At 44.1% G+C, this 21,069-nt stretch overlaps 1 protein-coding gene across 1 annotated transcript in view; it reads left to right on the top strand.

The window, feature by feature from the left end:
- The window catches only part of LOC106570046 (syndecan-2-A), a 33,562-nt gene extending 12,719 nt beyond the window's left edge, over window positions 1-20,843 (top strand). Inside the window, exons 2-5 of the mRNA XM_014141974.2 lie at window positions 10,973-11,087; window positions 11,505-11,674; window positions 13,422-13,551; window positions 18,526-20,843. Of these exons, the coding sequence (XP_013997449.1) occupies window positions 10,973-11,087; window positions 11,505-11,674; window positions 13,422-13,551; window positions 18,526-18,689 (579 nt within the window). The 3' untranslated portion in view covers window positions 18,690-20,843. The remainder of the gene's footprint in view (window positions 1-10,972; window positions 11,088-11,504; window positions 11,675-13,421; window positions 13,552-18,525) is intronic.
- Window positions 20,844-21,069: the final 226 nt, after the last annotated feature.

The following is a 21,069-nucleotide window of genomic DNA, read 5'->3' as shown; positions in this document are numbered from 1 at the left end:
GTCAACACAGCATCATAGTCAACACAGCATCATAGTCAACATCATAGTCAACCACATAGTCAGCATCATATTCAACATCATAGTCAGCCTCATAGTCAACACAGCATCATAGTCAGCATCATAGTCAACATCATAGCCTTCCCTGTAGCTCAGTTGGTTGCGGGTTCGATTCCCACGGGGGGCCAGCACAGAGAAAAAATGTATGAAATGTATGCATTCGCTACTGTAAGTCGCTCTGGATAAGAGCGTCTGCTAAATGACTAAAAATGTAAAAAAATTTAATATTCAGCATCATATTCAACATCAACACAGCATCATAGTCAACATCATAGTCAACATCATAGTCAACACAGCATCATAGTCAACATTATAGTCAACATCATAGTCAGCATCATAGTCAGCATCATATTCAACATCATAGTCAGCATCATAGTCAACACAGCATCATAGTCAACACAGCATCATAGTCAACATCATAGTCAACACAGCATCATAGTCAGCATCATATTCAACATCATAGTCAACATCATAGTCAACACAGCATTATAGTCAACACAGCACCATAGTCAACATCATGCTCTCAGAGGAACTCACTTCAACACCCCTATGGCAACTCTCTCTCCACTAACTCTATCCCTCCTTTTTTCCCCTCCCTATTCCTCGCTGCCCACCCTCTCTGTACTGTCAACCCCCACCCCCCCCACCCACCCCTCCCACCCCCAACCAGAGTGCAGCGCCCTCCTGACTCCCCTGAACCCAAATCCTCTTAAGGGAAGGGTTGGATGGGAATTCAATTGCGGCGCTGTGAGGGTTGAAGTAGATCAGCCACTGAAGCGGTGAAATCGCCCCTCCCACCCGTCCACCCTCCCTCATACATATGGCTTTTATTTCTCCAGATAAAGGCACATTTGCAGCAGTGTGGCAGTGAGAGATAGACTGAGCTTTGGAGGAATTTGGCAGGTCATAATTTTTGCGGCACAAATAGATAAGTGGGTGGGGAACAGGCCATATGTATAAATGAGCTTGAGTGTGGGTGAAAGAGCATGAACTTTTCCACATCCCACCGGTCCATTCTTAAGTTTTCTTACACTAAATGAAAGGAATAAGATTGGAAATGACGGTAAACTCTGAATGCTAAATACATTTGGAAAATAATGTTGTTACGTCAACACAAAACTTGCGTGTCCATGCCTATAAAATTGGATGTTATCAATTAAAAAGACAAAAAATCCTCAAAAGTCACATGCAATCTCCATTGCGCCTTGACTACCAAGAGACAAGGAAATCTCCCCCCCAAAGAGCCACTCTTCTGCTTTATGTTGTGAGGAAGACAATATGACATTGTGGTCAGGTCACCTTTGACCCATCGCTCCTAGAAGCTCTTTCATGTCACGGCCCTTCCTGGCTGCATGGGGTTAATGAGCTGGCTCTGAAGAACTCATGAGTTTCCTGTTAAGAAAAGGTTTAAAAGCCTGGATGGAAGCCGGACAAAGGCGCATACAGCTACTTTTTTCACCACTCTGGCAGAGGCTTAGAATCTGGATTCAATTAAACTTTGAACCAGCAGCTAATTTATCCATCACGCCCCCCTCCCTGGATGCCATAGCTCTTTTAGAGGCCCGGGGAACCAAACACAAAGGCTTTGAGCGATGCTGATTGAAGCCATGCCTTTATCCTGACACGCTGAAGGGGATCACAGACTGTTTGAAGCGTGAATGAGAAGTGCCTTGTGACACGATGGCAACAGTGGCATGGATCAGAGGTAATTTAATAACCCTGTAAAGTAAAAACCATGAGAAAACAAAACGTAGTGTACACGGGAGGGAGCATGTGTCCCTGTGCTTATGTACATGTGAGACCGCATGCTGCTTCATGCGTTTGTGCCTCTCCGCATGTTTGGAGGTTTGTGTACCTCGGCAGTGTACTGTAAAGGTCTGCGCCCCCCCCCCACCCCCCCGCGGCCCAGGTTTTAGCTCCTGCTTTACGTAACTTGTTTTCATGTGAACACTTTGAATCGAGTCCTTGGAATATAAAGCTGAATACTGTTAAGAGGATTTGGTCCAGTCGTTGTTCACGTCACAGTCAAAGTATACATCCCTCTTCTTATTCAAGCAATGCAGTAATCAGGAATGAATATTGGTGAAAAGTATCCATCGTCATCCATTCCCTCCCTATGGCTCATATTAAGATATAAGGAAGAAGCCAAGGCCTGTTTTCTCTCTCCGAGAAGAGGACTTGGCAAATCCTCTCAGCACTCATCCTCCGATAGCTTTTCATCAGTCAGGAATGCCTTTCAGTCGTTGACAGCTCCCGGCGGAATGGTACGACGCTCCGAATCTGGACCACACGTGTTCAGGAAGAGCCCAATCGCACTCGAGTGTTGCATATCAAGCCAAAGAGATGAGCGCTTTGAACAGAACCCAAGGCCTGCTTCCTGCAATATCCATCCTGTATACTCTACCTAATGTGTACAGGCCCCATGGAGAGTAGCCAATCATACCTGCCTGGGAGCAAAAGTATTAATTTCCTTATTTTTCCAGAAAAAGCAGTCCTCTCTTCCACCTGTAGGCTAAATGCTAAGTAAGACATTATTAATGTGCTGCAGGAGAAGTCAGAAAGGTGGAATCTACGTCTTTGAGGCCGGAAGGCAAATGAAACATTTCCCCCCACCTGGCCACCAGGGATTTTACTACAGGAATGGAAATCCGATCTGTTTTATATTAAGATCAATGAGTCATGGGAGGGTTACTCAGGCTTGGGGAATGAGCTCTTGGGAAAGTGCACATTTTCTTCAGCGGGATCGTCTAGAGCCGACCGCGGGGCAGGCCTTCTCATTTTCCCCATGATTGAGAATGAAAGCGCCTCATCTTGCTTTAATGTGCCTCTAGCCAAAAGTGCTTCAGTAGAGGTTTGGTCCGGCTATTAATTAAAGGTGAAACTGATGATGCCTGTGGAAATGTGTGTGTGTTCAAATGTCTCCTCATATTCTTTCTCTTTTGTGCTCTCTCTCTCTCTCTCTCTCTCTCTCTCTCTCTCTCTCTCTCATCAACCCTCTTTAGGTGATATGAGCCAATGATTAACTGTCTGGAGGACTAATTCAGTCTATATAACCTTTAAAGATCACACTTGTTAACCGCTCTTCCACACTCGTCCTCAAACTCATTTTACTGGAGACGTTTGAGGACCAACGGTCATCGCCTTGTCGCCGGAAATGTGTTATATTTCGGCAAGCTGGAATGTGAAAGGAAGGACCGTTCAAGCCTTCACTGAAACGTTCCTTTGTGAAAAAGAATATGTTGCTGAGTTAGTCGGGATGTGTGGAATGAACGCTAAGCGGGTACAAAGGCAGGACAAAGGGAACAGCGCATCTCCAACGTCATTCAGACAAGTCAGAACCGGCCAAATGGTGAATTTGCGAACACGGCACGGTACTTTTCCACTTCAGACGATATCAATTAGAGGGTCAGTGGTTTGCTGAGGATTGAAACTTTTCTAAGCCCCCTTCCCCTCTCTCCCCACCCCTGTTAAACAAGCAACATCCTCCCCTCACAGAGCTGCCCCCTGATGAGACCTACCGTTCATGTTGATACGGCCACCATTTTGACTGGCCCAATGGTATTTGTGAGGATAATGGACTTGATGTATGGTAGTCAAGTAAGAACGTTGCTCCTGGATGTGGGAATTCTAGATTACTGATACTTTATTTGTTATAGCTAGAGGAGCTATTGAATATGAGACTTGTTTTATACAGGCCTAAGCACTTAAAACCACCCTGTGCTTGTTTCTGTTCAGCCATGCCTGTTACAGCCTCCTATTTCCACTGTGACTTGAGGGAAGGAACCTGTTGTGCTGCAGCAAATCTTTCAGTTTCCCTCCTCACAAAAATGACTCGCAGGTGAAGCCCATTTCCCAGCGTATTGGGTTTCCGAGCTGACAAAGAATCTCGGGTTTCCAGTGCATATCAAAGCTGTTTAACGGGGCTGAGGAATTTCCCAATTCCCACCCGGGGGCAGGTAGTATACCGAACGGTAGATTTGGGAATCCGTAGAGGGCTGTGTGCAGAAAGAACTCTTGTCACGGACTACGGGCTTAGATGCCACAGAGCTGAGCTATTCACTGAAAACTTTACATGTTGAAACCACATTGGTCACGTTGTTTCTTAGTATTTTGTGGGGACTGGGGGGGGGGGGGTCACTGAAGGGTTACATTAACTTTACATTAGGCTCATCAGGTGCCTCTGCGAATGAGTCAAGTAGACAGGCTTTAATTGGTATTCTGGTAAACTATTTAATGGTCTGAGATGAAGTAAATGAGCCATAATGTGTCGCAGCGTGTGAGCGCTCGCACACCGAGACCGCAGCGAAATTGGGGCACATTGGTTATCTTATTTTATCATGCCGAACGGCGTAAATAGGATTGTACAGGTAGGGGTGAAAGCAAAGTTTACTCTGTTGTCCCGTGGCCAGGCTATCAGAGCGCATCTGTTTTCGTTGGAGACCATGCAATTGACTTTCTTCCTCTCAGGAAGCAGGGGAAGTCATAGCTGGAGTGTGTTGTGTCTTATTGGGCGTCTGTAGGAAAAACAGTGGATTTTTTTGGCACTTGCTCAAAAGAAAAGTATTTTGTAAAAAAAAAATAAAAAAAATATGTATTTTGTCAGTCTCTGTAGTACTATCGGCTTCTTTATGATCCTTGCCTCGTGTATTATTTATGCAGTCTGATGTAGATTAATCGTCAGTGTATGTGAGGAGGGAATTAGTCAAACTCTCTGTTCTCCTTTGTGAGACTGACATTTTTGAGAAAACTCCTGAGGCAGGACTTATTTCAGTCAAACAGTAACAAATGTTGCTTATGCAGCTTGTGTTTGTTCACATATGTATGTAGTTTGAGGTAGTTTGAGCTGCTTGCCTGGACTTTGACACATTGTTTGTTAGGATGACTAAATCAAAGCTTACGCTGAAACCTTTTAATGCCCCCATGTCAGAACTTGAAGGCCTTTTTGAGGGTATAGAATGTCCTACCTTTGTGGCGAACTGAAATGGGTCAAATGGTTCTGAAAGTATTGAGCGTATTTACCCAGAAGTATGGGGTGAACTGATCCAGGTCCATAGAGCAGCGAGGTCTGCTGGTTTTCATTTTAGCGCAGTCTCAGACAGTTTACTCAATCTTTACGAGGACATAAAGATCAGCTAATGAACCCGTAAATGTCTGCTCTCCGCCGTTCATTTGCTGAGTCCACAGCACCGCAAAATAAAAAGGTAACACATCTTTCCACCTGGAAACCCCTCATGTCAACGCAAGTGTGGCACTGCTTTGAAACAGGAAAGAGCACTTCAGCTGTGTTCATTTCGCTGTTTACCTTTCAGTTTATTACGAGTGATAACGGTGTGGATTCAAAAGGTAGTCATGCATATACTGTCAGCACTCGTCTGTCTAGCTCCTCTCAACTGTGTCTTTGGTTTCCAATTAGGATTTTAAAGTCTTTATATACATAAAAAAAAGAATAAGAAGTTCAATCATTAACCAGAAATCCCTGTTATGAATGCGTTCTGTTGTGCTATTATGCGCGATGCAAAACAGGAACATGTGGCAAAGTGAGCTGCTAGCAACAGAACCAGATGAACAGATTCTGTTTCCTGGATTAGGCTGCTTTTCATGGTAAATGTCAACCCCCGCACACACACACACAAGCTAGAAAGCTGTCCCCCACACTCCTGGAATAGCTCTAGGTCACACAGTCTGGTTTTAGGGAGAGTTTGATTTGTGTCAACTTCCTGCTGTAACAGCGCCTGCCCTCCAGTGTCTCAAAGACGATCGATTAGTTCCTTATTATGATCCCCGGGAGGGCAATAAAAGTTGAAGGTTCTGAAGAGCGGCTGAGAGACAACCCCCCCCCCTCACCCTACTCCCCCTCCTTTCCTCCACCACCACAACCATTTAGTTTCTTTTCTGGGTCACTGTTCGAACACCACCTCCATTGGTGTAGCGTTGGTATTTTTCAACTCATTTCTCAACCCCAATTACATTCGACAAACAAATCCTCACCAACAAACATACATTATGAAGCTAGCTGTTTCCTGCTGGTTTTTTGTTTAGCGTTAGCAGGTTCTAGCGTTATCCTACGAAATGGCCACCAACCGATGCCAACCTAGCAGTCCATTGTTGTTGTCGGTATCTCTTAAGGCAATAAGTGACACACTAAATTCCACACAGGACCAATAACAAGAGTCAAATCTTAACTTCTTGAAACACTGCATCTTGAACCCAGCCATTTTAGCCCACTCAAACTAATTGCTCTCGCCCAGTCACCCCCAATCTTTTCCTCCCAGCCAGGTCGACCACAGGGAAAAGCCGTAGCCGTCCATCCATTCAGGACTGATAACAAACACAAAAAACTTGTAAACGTGCCCGTGGGAGAGAGACGGGAAGGAGGCCAGAGTGGTGGCAGTATTGAGCCGTATGGATCTGCGGCTCGCTGAGTTTACAGATAAACTCACAGCTACCTGCACTTTGTTATTTAGAGATTAACACAAAGACACACAGGCCTTTTCTCATTCAGAAAGTCATTGACGTTCAGCAGGCCCTACTTCTGTTTGCCATGAGAGGAGAGAGGAGACCGATTTCTTTTGATAGTGCAGCGGTAGACAATGGTCTTACAGAAGCGGACAATACTGACCAATGACCATTGAAGGCTTAATATAGCCTGGGCACTGTACTGTGAGGTACCATAGCTGGCATGAGTGGATATTCTTATGAAATATGAAAGTACGGCATTGCAAGTCAAGTGCTTTCTGATGTAATGGGCTTCTCTCGCACCTCATAGTTCATTTGAGGTACTCTTAAGGAAATATTTTAGAGCGGGAGCAGATCACCTGACCGACGAAGAATGTCTGAGGCAGTGTCTGCCCTCTGTCTTTTGTTTTCCACTCCTGTGAAGCCTAACTGTGTGTGTGTGTGTGTGTGTGTGTGTGTGTGTGTGTGTGTGTGTGTGTGTGAGTGTATTCATGCGTGTCTGCATACCTTTGAGGAACACTCTTTTCCTCCCCTGTCATGGGGTGAGTTAATATTGACCGTGTAAGAAGTGAATGCAGTGTGTCAACGCGGATTAGAGACGGGGCAAGATGGCTCATCCAAGCTACCCTACACTACCCCCGCGACCCTTAGCCACCCACCCCCTACTCTAACTACCCCCTCACAATAGCGCTATCTCACAGCTAACTGCCCAAGCCATAGAGAGAGCCTCTTTGGCTTCCAGACACCGCCAGGCATGGGTTTGGTGGTTTGACAGGCTTTTAGCAAAGCAACCTGCTGGCAACAGATTGTCTACTGCAGCACATAATCTCTCTCTCTCTCCTCTTTCTATGTCACTCTCCCTCCTTGCCACTCTCACTCTGTCTCTGCCTCTCCTCTCTCCTCCCCCTCTCTTCTTCCTCCCCTTGTCTATTATGTTTCTTTCCCTAGACAAGGTCTCTATGGAGACCGACTGCATCACCACCAAGCCTCCTGCTGGCCACTAGTTGTTCATTAGGAGCAGACAGACAGTAGGAACTGCTGCAGTTCTGTTCTAAATGAAGCCACAGTGCTGCGAGACCCTTGTTATCGCAGTCTCTCTGTCAGTCAGTCAGTCGATCAGGCGCAAGGCTAGGTGCTGCTTGTTGCTTGTTAGGGTCTCGGCTAAGGATAAGGCGGCCTCGGCTCTGATTGGCCGTGTGGATTCTCTATGGGCTTTCTCCCGTTCATTCATACCAGTGAAGAGGGATTGTATGTTTTGTATCCGACCGCTCTCACTCTCACTGTGTTAGTAAGGGTCATAGCTGGAGGTGGAGAACTTTTTGGGGGGGGGGGTGGGGGGGTGCATGTGTGTGTGCTTGAAGCATTAACCGATGTCTGTCCTTACTCTATAGAGACCTAGAATAAAACATTATTTAAATAGCCTTTTTACAAATTTCATATAAATGAATGTAAGGGAAAAGAGGGGAGGAAGGTTCCACTGGCCAGGGACACTGAGGACAACTTCCTGGGCTTCAGGAGGAATGTCAATGGGAAATTAGACACTCGCGCTGTGGGCTTTGGTGTCTGGTCAGACTGTCCAGACCTCAACGACCTGTGCAACCAGACTGGAGTGGAGCTCAGGAGGACACGGACTGATATGCAAACTGAGACAGTGACTGCTTCTGATGCAGTTGTGGCAGATTGTGGCGTTGTTGTGGAGGCTTCTGTCACCCACGATGAAGCATCTCATCCTACATCCAGGACAACACTCCTCGGTATCAGACGGATCAAGCTACTGTAACACTGGACTGGCCTGAGGCTGCGGGAGAAACTCGCTGCTTTGGACGGTGCTGACCACTCCGACTCCCCGTTCCATGTACCAGAATACTGCCGTCGGCGAGGACATTCTCACCTTTACTATTAAGGCGAAACTGCAAGTTCTACCAACAAAATATAATCTACCACTCTGGAACCCTGCAAACCATGATCCATTTTATATTCTACATGAGTCAAATGTAATGGAGTCCATTGCCCATGTTGTGAATGGCTGCTGGTCATTCAAGGATTTGTGCATTGCTAGACATGACCGCCTTGTTGACCTGATAGCCAGCGAGGTGAAGTAGTCTCACCACCAGCACACATACAGAAACATTCTTGTATAAGGGGAAGCTGGTGTGACGATGATGATGATGATGATGGTGTTTTCCTGTGTGTCAAATATTGTTGTTGTGGGGGGAGGCCAGGGGGAAGGGCTCATTCTGGAAGTGGGCTGCTCATTTGACGGCTCCATGGAGCAGGCCTTTGCCAGGAAGCTTCTTAAATACCAGCTCCTCGTGGCACGCTTGGACAGCCTCGGGTGGAGGTGCAAGCTGGTGGGGCTGATATTTGGCAGTCTCGGCCACGTACACAGGCGTGCGGTGCGTGGCCTCCAGACTGCGGGCCTGACAAAAACTAGGGCAAAGCATTTGGCTAGGTACTGCTCTGTTTCAGCTGTCGTGGGCAGCCTGGCTATTTGGAGAAGGATGTGCTTTCTGTACCCTTGAGTGTCATACATACAGGGACCTTTGAAATGTTTGGATCCTTTTTTAATGTAAATTTGATTGGTGGATTCAAATAAAGTATTTAAAATGTGTGTGTGTGCGTGTGTGTGCTTGAAGCATTAACAGATGTCTGTCCGTACTCTAGAGCCCTCGTCGTTCTAAAGAAAACATTTTTTAAATAGCCTGCTTGGAAGAAACCCTTTATCTCTTGAGTTCAAAAAATGCCAGTGCATAGTCAGATCATGTGTAGAGCAGGCTCTGTTTGTGAAGAGCACCACGAGGGTGAACAGCATTAGGCTGTAATAGCCTAATTGCCATTTAGCTGACGAGCTGAAAGAGAACCGGTGTCCTGTCTGGCCTCTCACTATCTGTGGAAAGAAAGTAAACAAATACGAAAGACACTATCTGGAAGGAGAAGAGCGTTTCCATACACGAGAGAATGGCCGTAGAAATAGAATTACTAGTAGCCTAATGTTTCTATGAGGATGGCACTTCTTTGTTATGGGGTTCCAGGCTTGAACTCCCAGCTTGTGAGAATAATTCAAAGGCAAGTCTTCCTGGAAGGTTCAAAATGTCAATAGTGATAAGGGGGCAGGAGTTTACTGACAATTTCCGCTCTAGAATGAATATCTGATTTGATTCACTGTATGCTTTCCTTTTGTGTCATGTACACTATAGCAGTGTCATTGTTTAGTGTTTCTTTCTTTATATTTGTGATGTATTGAATAATGTGTGTGTGTGTGTTTGGGTGCACTCAGTTGTTCACCTATTGCAGGCATAGTAAAAAAGGCAACCTTACACACACACACACACACACACACACACACACACACACACACACACACACACACACACACACACACACACACACACACACACACAGAGGCTAACAACAACACAAACCTACTACTTTGCTACCTTTATCACAGCTTCCGTCCAAAGAAAAGAGTAATCTCTTATGTCATGCCCTCCGAAACTCTTTCTTCCCCGGCCTTTTCTGGAAAAGCAACGAGTGTAAAATCGAATCCCGGTTCATTTAGCTCCAGGTTTATCAGCACCTAGCACCACCACCACACAAGCACTATAGCAACGCCGGGATGATTTATTGTTGGCCCTCTTTTGTGGCCCTTTTCTAAAGCAGCATCAGTATGGGGGGGACAGCACACCCAGGCTCTGAGTGAGGTTGAATGGAGGTTGGTTGGAGGTTGCCATGGAGGTTGCCATGGGGCCTACCCAGCTACCCAGCTATTCCACATGCACGCACACAGCAATGGCAATGTTTTGTCCAATGTGCAGTCTTTACACTGAGTTTCTATGAAGTTGTGTGTAAAGGAAATTGAGGATGGATGACATAACATTTTATTAACTAGCATGCTATAGTCTCGAGGGGGTTGATGCCTTTGCAAGTCACACAAACAGCATAGTTCAATTTCAGCTTCCCTATTGGATACTCCGTTAAGCTGTAAGACAAACGCACACACTTCTATGGACTTTCACCCCGGCAACGATGGTGGGCGGAGCTAGACGTCTAGTTTAATGCTCATCTGTTTAGAGAGGGGTGTTATGTCTCTTGAGACAGTGATATAATCCAGCGTGGTTCGTTGAGACAAGTTTCCTCGGAGGTACAAGCAAATGACAATAGGCCTATCTAGCAGAACATACTGTAGCTCCGAAACTACCAAGGCAACTCTTTTTTTTGTGTCAACTACAGCTTTGAGTCCAGTGAGAAGAGCGTTGGTGTTCACTTTTCAATGAAACTCAGTGCCTTTTACCAAAGGTGAGACCGTAGTATCCATAAATGTGTTCAACGCTAGAAGTGTTTCCAAGACAAAAGTGGTGACTACAGGAAAGTTATGTTGGACTCGCACACTGAAAAGTGGTCTCAGAACAGTCGAAATACCCAGCACTTAGTCTATGTTTCTGTTGTTCTCCCCTTTCAGATAGCGGATGCGGCCAAGTCGTCCTCCGAAGTGGATGAACTTTTCATTGACGACACAGGGTCCGGGGGTTACTACCCTGAGGACGACGACGACTTTAACTCGGGGTCAGGATCAGGTAAGAGTCTGGTCACCGTAGCCTTCAACTGGGTCGACACGCACAGGGAGGCAGGCAAACAGTCACTGCTGTATACTGTGTCTTTCACCCAGAATAGGCATGTCTGTTTAACAACAGGCGGATGGCCAAAGCAAAGCAGGCTGTAAGAAAGTGCTTTGATAACTGTAGCGAACTCTGTTTTTACCTCACTTTATCTCCACCTGATCCCATTCGAGAATATCAGGACGTGGCTTTTGTCTGTTGTGATTGAATTAGGAATGCGGATGTAATGTTTTTCTAAAAAGTTCCTTTGAAAAGCAGGATTTCACTAAACTTCAGACTCAAAACAACCTTCGTCTTCAACAGACATTAAACTGAAAGTGATTGAGTTCCGGTGAAGTAGTACAAACAGTGCTATCTCTTCATCTTGCTCTGCAGGCATTGGTGAGGAGGTGATCGAGGAGGCGGTGACCGTGAGCACGCTGTACATTGCGCCCAAAGCAGAACCCACCCAGGACTCCACCAAAGACTTCACTCCCAGAGTGGAGACAGACACGCCCAGAGAAGACCTGCCAAGGCAAGCGCCCAGGAAGCCAGTCCGAACAGAGGTGAGGGAACATGACAACCAACCCATTCACCAGACTATTTAAACCGGCCCACTAAGCTAAAGATGGACCAGCCCATTGAGCATTTGCCCGAACTGCCCTATGACCAGTCCTTATCTGCTGCATATTTTAGATATTCCTTTGTACAATTAACAGGTTGGAAATGGCCTGCTATTTTCTTTGAGGGCCTTTCAATTCACCACGCCAAATAATAGTTGAACATGCATTGACCCCAATGCTGGAATTCTAGGATCAATAAGGATCAAGTAGTCATCTAGACCCCTGATGTTGATTTGGTCTGTTGTACATTATGCATTATGCTGGATTACTGAACCAACAGCCATAATCTCACATTTTGGAACACTATCAACTCTTGGAACCACCATAATGTATTGGGGGATTATTTCCTAGGTAAGGGGCAGTCACTTCCCCGTAAGCCAAGTCAAGGACACAGGTTTGTTATCAATAGTGGTCCCTTTCCTGTTCCCCTAGCCCCTTCAATCATTACGGATCTGAAGAGACTAGGGATGGATGTCAGCAATACGACCTTGGCTATTTGCATTTCGAAACAACCCTAATTAACCAAATATGGTCAAAATGTCACCCCTTTAAAGCCTGTGGGGAGTATACAATGCCGTACCATGAAATACGTCGCAACCAAAAAAAGCAAATTCCCCCCCTAAAAAAAACCCGTTTCTAAACTGAAATAAAGGTGCCAGTCTAATGTCAGAGATTGAGTACAACCAAAAGGTTTTATTTGGAGAGACGACCATTAGGACAATTAGTTGCTCTTAGCAATGGAAAATATACTCACCAATAAGCCCCCATCCTCAACAGCGCCCTCCTGTAGGCGTATAGGCCGACATTGCTGTTGTGTCGAATGAACGAGTCGTGCGTACCACCTGGCCACCTTGCCACCACATTCAGCAGCGTCTTTTGCGCATCACATAACCTATCAACTGCACATTAAGAGTGGAAGCCTTTTCTGTTTCACAGAGTTGAACTCGTTTTGGGATGGTGCTTTTATGGCCACGTGGGTGCCCTCTATTGCTCCGTTTCTATTTTGGAACCCATTGATGGTAAAGAAATCCCTCTTGACTTCAACCTGTTGTGTGATGGTGTATGGAGATTGTACTTTTGTTTTGCTGAGGATTGCATCCAAAACATTGGCTCATCGAGGGCTGAAAGATGCCGATTGGCAAGCTCCTGCTGAATAAGTGCCCGCAGCCAAAAACCCAAGGGTGGATAGCACGTCTCTAAAAATGCAATCTCTGCGAAACGCAGCGTGTGCTGAATCTTCCAACAGAGCAAGATTAGCCTCTCATTCGATTTCCCATTATCTTGGACTTTTAAAGTGTTTCAACAATAGTTTCACTTGCACACGTGCCTCTAATTTAACAAATGATGGATTGTTATCGTAACAAATGCACTGATGTGGTCAAATGTAAATACAATTACATTTTTTTTGAATGATTACTTATTATGACATTTTCAACATTCTACTCTTGACAAACAGTTCCCTTATTCCACCACTTGGCACTGTGCGTACACATGGTCACGGTTGTGCATGAATGTACGCACACTCTCAAGCAAACGTTGCTAAATCTCACACTTTGCGTGGAAGTGATCCCGCGCGTGATTTACGCCCAGATTTGTGCCTACGCATGATTGACAAATGAGGCTCCAGGCCATTATGTTGGTACGGAACCTGTATCCCTCAATCTGTAACTCTTTCATTCTCTCCTCCCAGCCCCCTGTACCCGTCACAGAGGACGAGCGTAAGAACCAGATCACCAGCACCACCGGCGTCCCCAGCTCCCCCCTGGAGCCCATCGAGGTGCGCTCGGAAAACCTCTTCCAGAGAACAGAGGTGCTGGCAGGTATGTCCCGAAACCACACTGGGGTTTGGTGGTTTGGACAGTGGACACAGGATGCAGTCCTTGCACCTGTGTCTACACGTCTACACTAGACTACTGTTTGTGATAGACTAGAGGTTGATTATGAGTTGTGAGCTATTAAATGGGAAATGAGGTTGAATTTCTTATACAACAAACCAGGTTTCCATCTAACCTTTTTATGCGCCTAAAGTACTTAAGCTTTATGCTATTTTCGAATATATATCGAGGGTCTTATTCTGGTGACGTGACGGTCGATACTTGGCTGCTGTTTGACAAATATTTTTTGTTTTCACAGCCCCTTTACTTTTTCCCCATTTAGTTGAATTTAAAATTGATTAAATAGAGGTGTTGTGTGTCACTGGCCTACACACAATACCCCATAATGTCAAAGTGGAATTATGTTTTCAGAATTTTTTACAAATTCATAGAATGTTTTTGATCTGAAATGTCTTGAATCAAGTAATACATCTCTTCATTTTGGCAAGCCTAAATAAGTTCAGGAGTAAACATTTGCTCAACAAGTCACATAATAAGTTGCATGGACTCACTCTGTGTGCAATAATAGTGTTTAACATGATTTTTGAATATCTACCTCATCTCTGTACCCCACACATACAATTATCTGTAAGGTCACTCACTCAAGCAGTGAATTTCAAACACACATTCAACCACAAAGACCAGGGAGGTTTTCCAATGCCTAGCAAAGAAGAGCACCTTTTGGTAGATCGATAAACATGAAAAAGCAAACAATGAATATCCCTTTGAGCATCGTGAAGTTATTAATTACACTTTGGATGGTGTATCAATACACCCAGTCACTACAAAGATACAGGGGTCCTTCCTAACGCAGTTGCCGGAGAGGAAGGAAACCGTCTCAGGGATTTCACCATGAGGCCAATGGTGACTTTAAAACAGTTACAGAGATTAAACTGTTGTGAACTGCTGTGAAAGCATAAAACTGAGGATGGATCAACAACATTGTGGTTACTCCACAATGCTAAACTAAATGACAGAGTGAAAAGAAGGAAGCCTGTACAGAATAACACTTATTCCAAAACATGGATCCTGTTTGCAATAGGGCACTAAAGTAAAACTGCTAAAATTTTGCTAAGAAATCAACTTTGTCTGAATAAAAAGCGTTATGTTTGGGGAAATTCTAACACATCACCGAGTACCACTCTTCATATTTTCAAGCATGGTGGTGGCTGCTTCATGTTATGGGTATGCTTGTCATCAGCAAGGGAGTTTGTTAGGATAAAAAAAACAGAATAGAGCAAAGCACAAAATCCTAGCCACGTATGACAAGCCAGCTAGAGTCATAGTACGGATGAAGCCTGAGCTAGAATGTGAAGCTAACTGAAGCTGGTTTTATAAAAGTACTATACTCAGTGCTTTCCAACAGACACTGGGAGACAAATTCACCTTTTAGGAATACAATAACCTAAAATACAAGGCCAAATATACACTGGAGTTGCTTATCAAGACGACATTAAATGTTCCTGAATGGCCTAGTTAGTTTTGAGTTAATTTGGCTTAAAAATCTATGTCAAGACTTGAAAATGGCAACTTGACAGAGCTTGAATCATTTTTGAAAGAATAATGTACAAATGTGAATATAAATAAGACCAATCCAGGTGTGGAAAGCTCTTAGAGACTTACCCAGAAAGACTCACAGCTCTAATCGCAGAAAAAGGTCCTTCTACAAAGTATTGACTCAGGGGTGTGAATACTTATGTAAATGAGATATTGGCTCAAATAAATAAAAAACATGTTTTTACTTTGGCATTTTGGGGTATTGTGTGTAGATGGCTAAGAATTGTTTTTATTTAATCCCTTTTGAATACAGGCTGTAACATGACAAAATGTGGAATAAGTCAAGGGGTTTGAATACATTCTGGAGGCACTGTAGGTAGTCTATCCACACTGTATCTGTGTGCTGTTGGCTAGAGGGCATTTGCCAAGACCAGAGTGAGCACATTCGCTATATAACACAATATTTTTTGTGACAACACCATCAGTAGAGTTCTCTTTCTTTTTTATTCAGAACATTGGAATTTAACTGCAAAAGTTGTTTTTATGTGCATTATGTCATCTCTCACAGTACATTTGATGGAAAAACATCTCTGGTGGGAAAATGCGCATTTTGTTTTTATGCAGGTTTTTGAATATTCACATTAAAATCTTTCTCCAATTGGATGGAAACCTAGCTACTGTCAGGTTACTGGACTGCCGTTTGAATTCTTCATTGAGCTCTTGATTACGTCTTTGATTATGAAGTAGCTCAGGTGCCATGCTTGGATCGATGCCAAAACGTGTCTACTTGATGTCAGGCACATTTAGTTGGCTGCATCTTCGCTACATCTTTATCTTTAGGCACTTGTGCAGCAACTTCATGTATGTTCTGCAAAGGGACTCTTGATGGAACGCCTAATCATCTATTATACAATCGTTTTAACATTGATGTTATACATTTAGTTTATTTCCTGATCATTCCTTAATCATGCTGTTACTGGGTCTGGGTAGTAATGGCGCAGTAACGCACATCTAAGGGGGATTTCTCCCAACGTCTGTCAAGCTCTCTAAGCTCTCTACAGCTTCTGAAAATAACCAGTTTAATATACAAACTAAATTACCCCTCAGTGGGACCTTCCAGAGTTCATAACGCGGTTTGCTACAATTTAGTGTTTAATTCCCTTCTAATGAAATGCAAACTAGGGAAATTATCTGACTGGAAATCACAGTCACTGATGCAGTTTTCCCTTCAGTGTCAGAGATACACATGTAGTGTGCTACAAATGGATTGGTACTTTAGTTCTGCTTTGTTGTGACATCCGTCTGTTAGTTCCTGTGAAGAAGTGAAATGGATGAGGATGAGTTAGGACGTCAATATAGTTGTGCTGGAAATACACTACATGGTCAAAAGTATGTGGATATCCCTTCAAATGAGTGGATTTGGCTAATTCAGACACACCCGTTGCTGACAGGTGTATAAAATCAAGCACACCGCCATGCAATCTCCATAGACAAACATTGGCAGTAGAATGGCCCATTCTTAAGAGCTCAGTGACTTTCAACGTGGCACCGTCATAGGATGCCACCTTTCCAACAAGTCAGTTTGTCAAATTTTTGCCCTGCTAAAGCTGTCCCTGTCAACTGTAAGGGCAGTTATTCTGAAGTGGAAACGTCTAGGAGCAACAACGGCTCAGCCGCGAAGTGGTAGCCCACAAGCTCACAGAACGGGACCGCTGAGTGCTGAAGCACGTAAAAATCGTCTGTCCTCGGTTGCAACACTCATTACCGAGTTCCAAACTGCCTCTGGAAGCAACGTCAGCACAAGAACTGTTCGTCGGGAGCTTCATGAAAAGGGTTTCCATGGCCGAGCAGCCGCACACAAGCCTGAGATCACCATGCGCATTGCCAAGCCTCGGCTGGAGTAGTGTAAAGCTCACCACCATTGGACTCTGGAGCAGTGGAAATGCATTCTCTGGAGTGATGAATCCCGCTTCACCATCTGGCAGTCCGACGGATGAATCTGGGTTTAGCGGATACCAGGAGAACACTATGCCCCAATGCATAACATTTGGTTGAGGAGGAATAATGGTCTGGGGCTGTTTTTCATGACATGGGCTGGCCCCTTAGTTCCAGTGAAGGAAAATCTTAACGCTACAGCATACAATTACATTATAGACAATTCTGTGCTTCCATCTTTGTGGCAACAGTTTGGGAAAGGCCCTTTCCTGTTTCAGCATGACAATGCCCCCGTGCACAAAGCGAGGTCCATAAAGAAATAGTTTGTTCGAGATCGGTGTGGAATAACTTGACTGGCCTGCACAGAGCCCTGATCTCAACCTCATCGAACACCTTTAGGATGAATTGGAAATGCGACTGCGAGCCAGGCCTAATCGCCCAACATCAGTGCCCGACCTCACTAATGCTCTTGTGGCTGAATGGAAGTATGTCCTCGCAGCAATGTTCCAACATCTAGTGGAAAGCCTTCCCAGAAGTATGTGGAGGCTGTTATAGCAGCAAAGGTGGGACCATCTCCATATTATTGACCATGATTTTGGAATGAGATGTTCGACGAGCAGGTGTCCACGTACTTTTGGTCATGTAGTGTGTATCCCACAAAACATCCATCTAGTTAGTTTCCTTTGCTCATTTGGATTTTTATGTTTATTCCAAAGTTTGCCATTTCTAAAAGTTACATCCAAACTTGAATATTTGTCTAACTAGTGTATTTCAAAATGTCTCAAATGATCTACCCTGTAGACATGTGAGGCCCTGACTTTTCAAAGTCCGTCTGCTAGGTATACTACTCTTTTCATTTGATTTCAACTACTGTCACGTTGGCCACATCCACTGAAACCCTGGCCTTGACAGGGCTGTAAATACTGTGGATTAACACAATGTAAAACACAGAGACCAGAAGGGCCCAGCCCACTGTGCAAACGGACGTGGCTAGCTAACCTCCTCCCGTCCTCTATACCTCTAATTTTCCTCTTCCTGTCCCCCATGGCTCCCAGAACTCTAATTGTCGTCATTTCATGTACATTTATCCACTCCACACCGAGGCACTGCACGGTTTCCAGGAGGGTAATTTGCTGGAAGAGTGGCAGGTTTCTTTTTACCCATGGGGCCGAGGGGCCAGTCCAAGATGTGGAAATAAAACTGAAGCAGAGGGGAGATTGTTTCGTCATGAGAGCCCTAAAACAGATTAAGGACTATAAAGAAGCCTCATACAAGTATCAATGGGAAAATTACAAAAGCCTATGTAAAGAATTAGCACACAAGAAAAAAGGGCAAGATCTGGGAGTAATATCGAGTAGCTTGACAGGTAGATTGCTTACGAAAGGGTACAGTGCATTCAAAGTTCCCTCTCTAGATGCTGTAAGCTTCAGTGTCCTCTGAATAGCCTTTGACCTCTAACCTCTGATCTCTCCTGCTCTCTGTCCACAGCTGTCATTGCGGGCGGAGTTATTGGCTTCCTCTTTGCCATCTTCCTCATCCTCCTCTTGGTTTACCGCATGAGGAAGAAGGACGAGGGCAGCTACGACCTGGGAGAGAGGAAACCCTCTGGGGCAGCATATCAGAAGGCCCCAACCAAGGAGTTTTATGCCTAAAGCCCCGCCCCCTCGCAAGAAGATTGACAAATCACAGTGACAGTTTCTGGCAGTCCATGAGAACGACAAAAGCTGTTAAAATACAACAACATCAAAAAAAGTTAAACATTTATTGAGGAAAAAATACATAAAGGAAAGCTTTTGCATAGAGTATTGTAATTAAGACATTATCTTTCTTCTTTTTTTAAATGAAAAGCCAAGCATTGCTTATTTTCTGGCAAATCTCAGTGTATTTAAACATTTTGTGTATTATTTGAAAAGGCTGAAAAAAACTAAACAAAAATCACAATCTGCAAAGGTGAGAAAAACTGATTCCATCTGTCTTCTGTCAAAGGAGCTGTTTTTAGTCACTGACTACTATTTAACTGTAGCAGTATGTATTTGTAAAGAATATTTTTAAAAGTGGAAATAATTGAATATAATTATTCTGTATCAATCCTACTTCATATTTTTTTTTTCATTTTTGTCCTAGCATGTCTGACATTGATCTCTAAAATGTGTATTTCATTAATTTATCTTTTTTTTCTCTCAGATGTAAAAAAAAAAAAATATATGCCTTTGTAGTTTTCATGAAGTTCTTTCGTCTTCATATTAACGCTGATAACGGTCAATGTAAATGTTCTCCCTTCAGGTTACAATGTTTATTTTTTTGCTCTCAAACCCATCTAGTGGAAAGTGAGCATTTAATTTAATTTTTGTTTGTCTTGTTTTGTTTTCTTTCAATGTTTCTCTCGGTCAAAACCATTTCTTATACAGCATACGTGTTTAATAATCGGGAATCGGTCTTTAAAAGCTAAGATGTGGCAGGGGCTCAAGAAAAAGATATAAGATCTACTTTACAGTATGTCTTGTGGATGTTTATTTCATTTTATTTAATTGCATACGACTTTTCATATTGCACATTCACTGCATTGCTCCTCTGCTGGTCTCGTTAAGCTCTGAGTGTTTAGTATATTTGGGGTTAAATTTGGCTCAGGGGCGTTGGCTCCCTTCCACCCCCCCCAATATTTCCCCCTAGTTTACTTTGCCTGTACCACCTCCCCCTCTCACCCCCACCACTCTGTCCATCTCCTCATGGTAATCAGATTGGACCAGAGCCAATGGACCTGTCGGCCCCTCCCCTTTTTCTCACTCCGCTGTGTTGCCAGCGCGCCCAGTGTTTTTGTCTCCCCGTGTCGATGGTTTAGTCAGGAGATCCTTTTTGACGGCCTGTTATGTACTACTGGACACGCACCAGCTGCCAATTGAAATGAGTCAGCTCTGTGCGGATCGCGGCGATGTTCCCAGTGGTTCAGTACCAGTTGTTAGAGTGAAATGGAACTTTGGATCCTTTTTCTAAAGCTTCAAGTGTTGTGGTCAGTCAATGCATCTCGATTTGAGATAATCCCAATACAGGTGCTGGTCCGCAAAATTGCTCTGTTTTCCGGGGAAGAGCTTTCCTGAGAGCGATTATCAGACAGTGTGAGGTTGGTTACCAAGAACAAAACATATACCAAGAACGGTACATCACGGCAACCTGTTGTTGCCATCACCCTTTCTCATTAAAACGGCCACCTCTGCATGAACCTGCAATGAGGAGAAAGGTACAACAGATAGTGAAGTTTCCTTTGAGATGTTGAGTAATGTGAAATAGAAGTTGTGAACTCTGAACTCCTACCACCCATCTGAGGCCATTTTCCTCCATGCAACCCTTCCTCCTCCCTCCCCACTCTGCTATACCCTCCAGCTTCTGCCCTCTACCTGCACCCCCCCCCCTCTCAGCTTATAGAAAGGAAGGTACTGAACTGCATAAACAAAACCCAAAGACGGTATTCTCACCATCACTATACATATTCCCATTATGGCCACATTTCTTTCTTTGTTTTAAAAAAATATATTTGTATTTCTATTAGAGCTCTGACCATTGAGTCCAATTGCTTATTAGTATATGAAAAGATATATTATATATACAAATGTATATTCACCAATGTTTTAAACCTTCAAAGTGCCTACCATTTGGAAATGTACTTGCTCTCTTGGAGAGAACAAGGAGGTTTGTACATTACACCAGGAGGATGATGATAATGACTGGCATTTTTTTTTTTGTCTTACAAAAGCAGACAGTATTGTACCTATACGTTGAAACAACACTACTGAATAAACATTGTGGCCTAATATCGATCTCAGTGTCTTTTCTCTTCACTGTTTTTCCTCCCTCGGGCCACAATCAATGACCGAGGAATACTGTATACTGGTCTCCCAAGACGCCATTTTACAGATGCTGATATCTAGGTAGTGATTAACATGAACTATATACCATAAAAGCCTGCATTACTTATCCATCAGCACATATTTCGCCACCCTATAACCGATAAATAACTATTTGGCTTTGATTTGGGAT

The sequence above is a fragment of the Salmo salar genome, chromosome ssa14 (genome assembly GCF_905237065.1).
Source record: "Salmo salar chromosome ssa14, Ssal_v3.1, whole genome shotgun sequence".
Taxonomy (NCBI): Eukaryota; Metazoa; Chordata; class Actinopteri; order Salmoniformes; family Salmonidae; genus Salmo; species Salmo salar.
The sequence above is the reverse complement of the archived record's forward strand: the minus strand, read 5'-3'. Positions and strand labels throughout refer to the sequence as shown.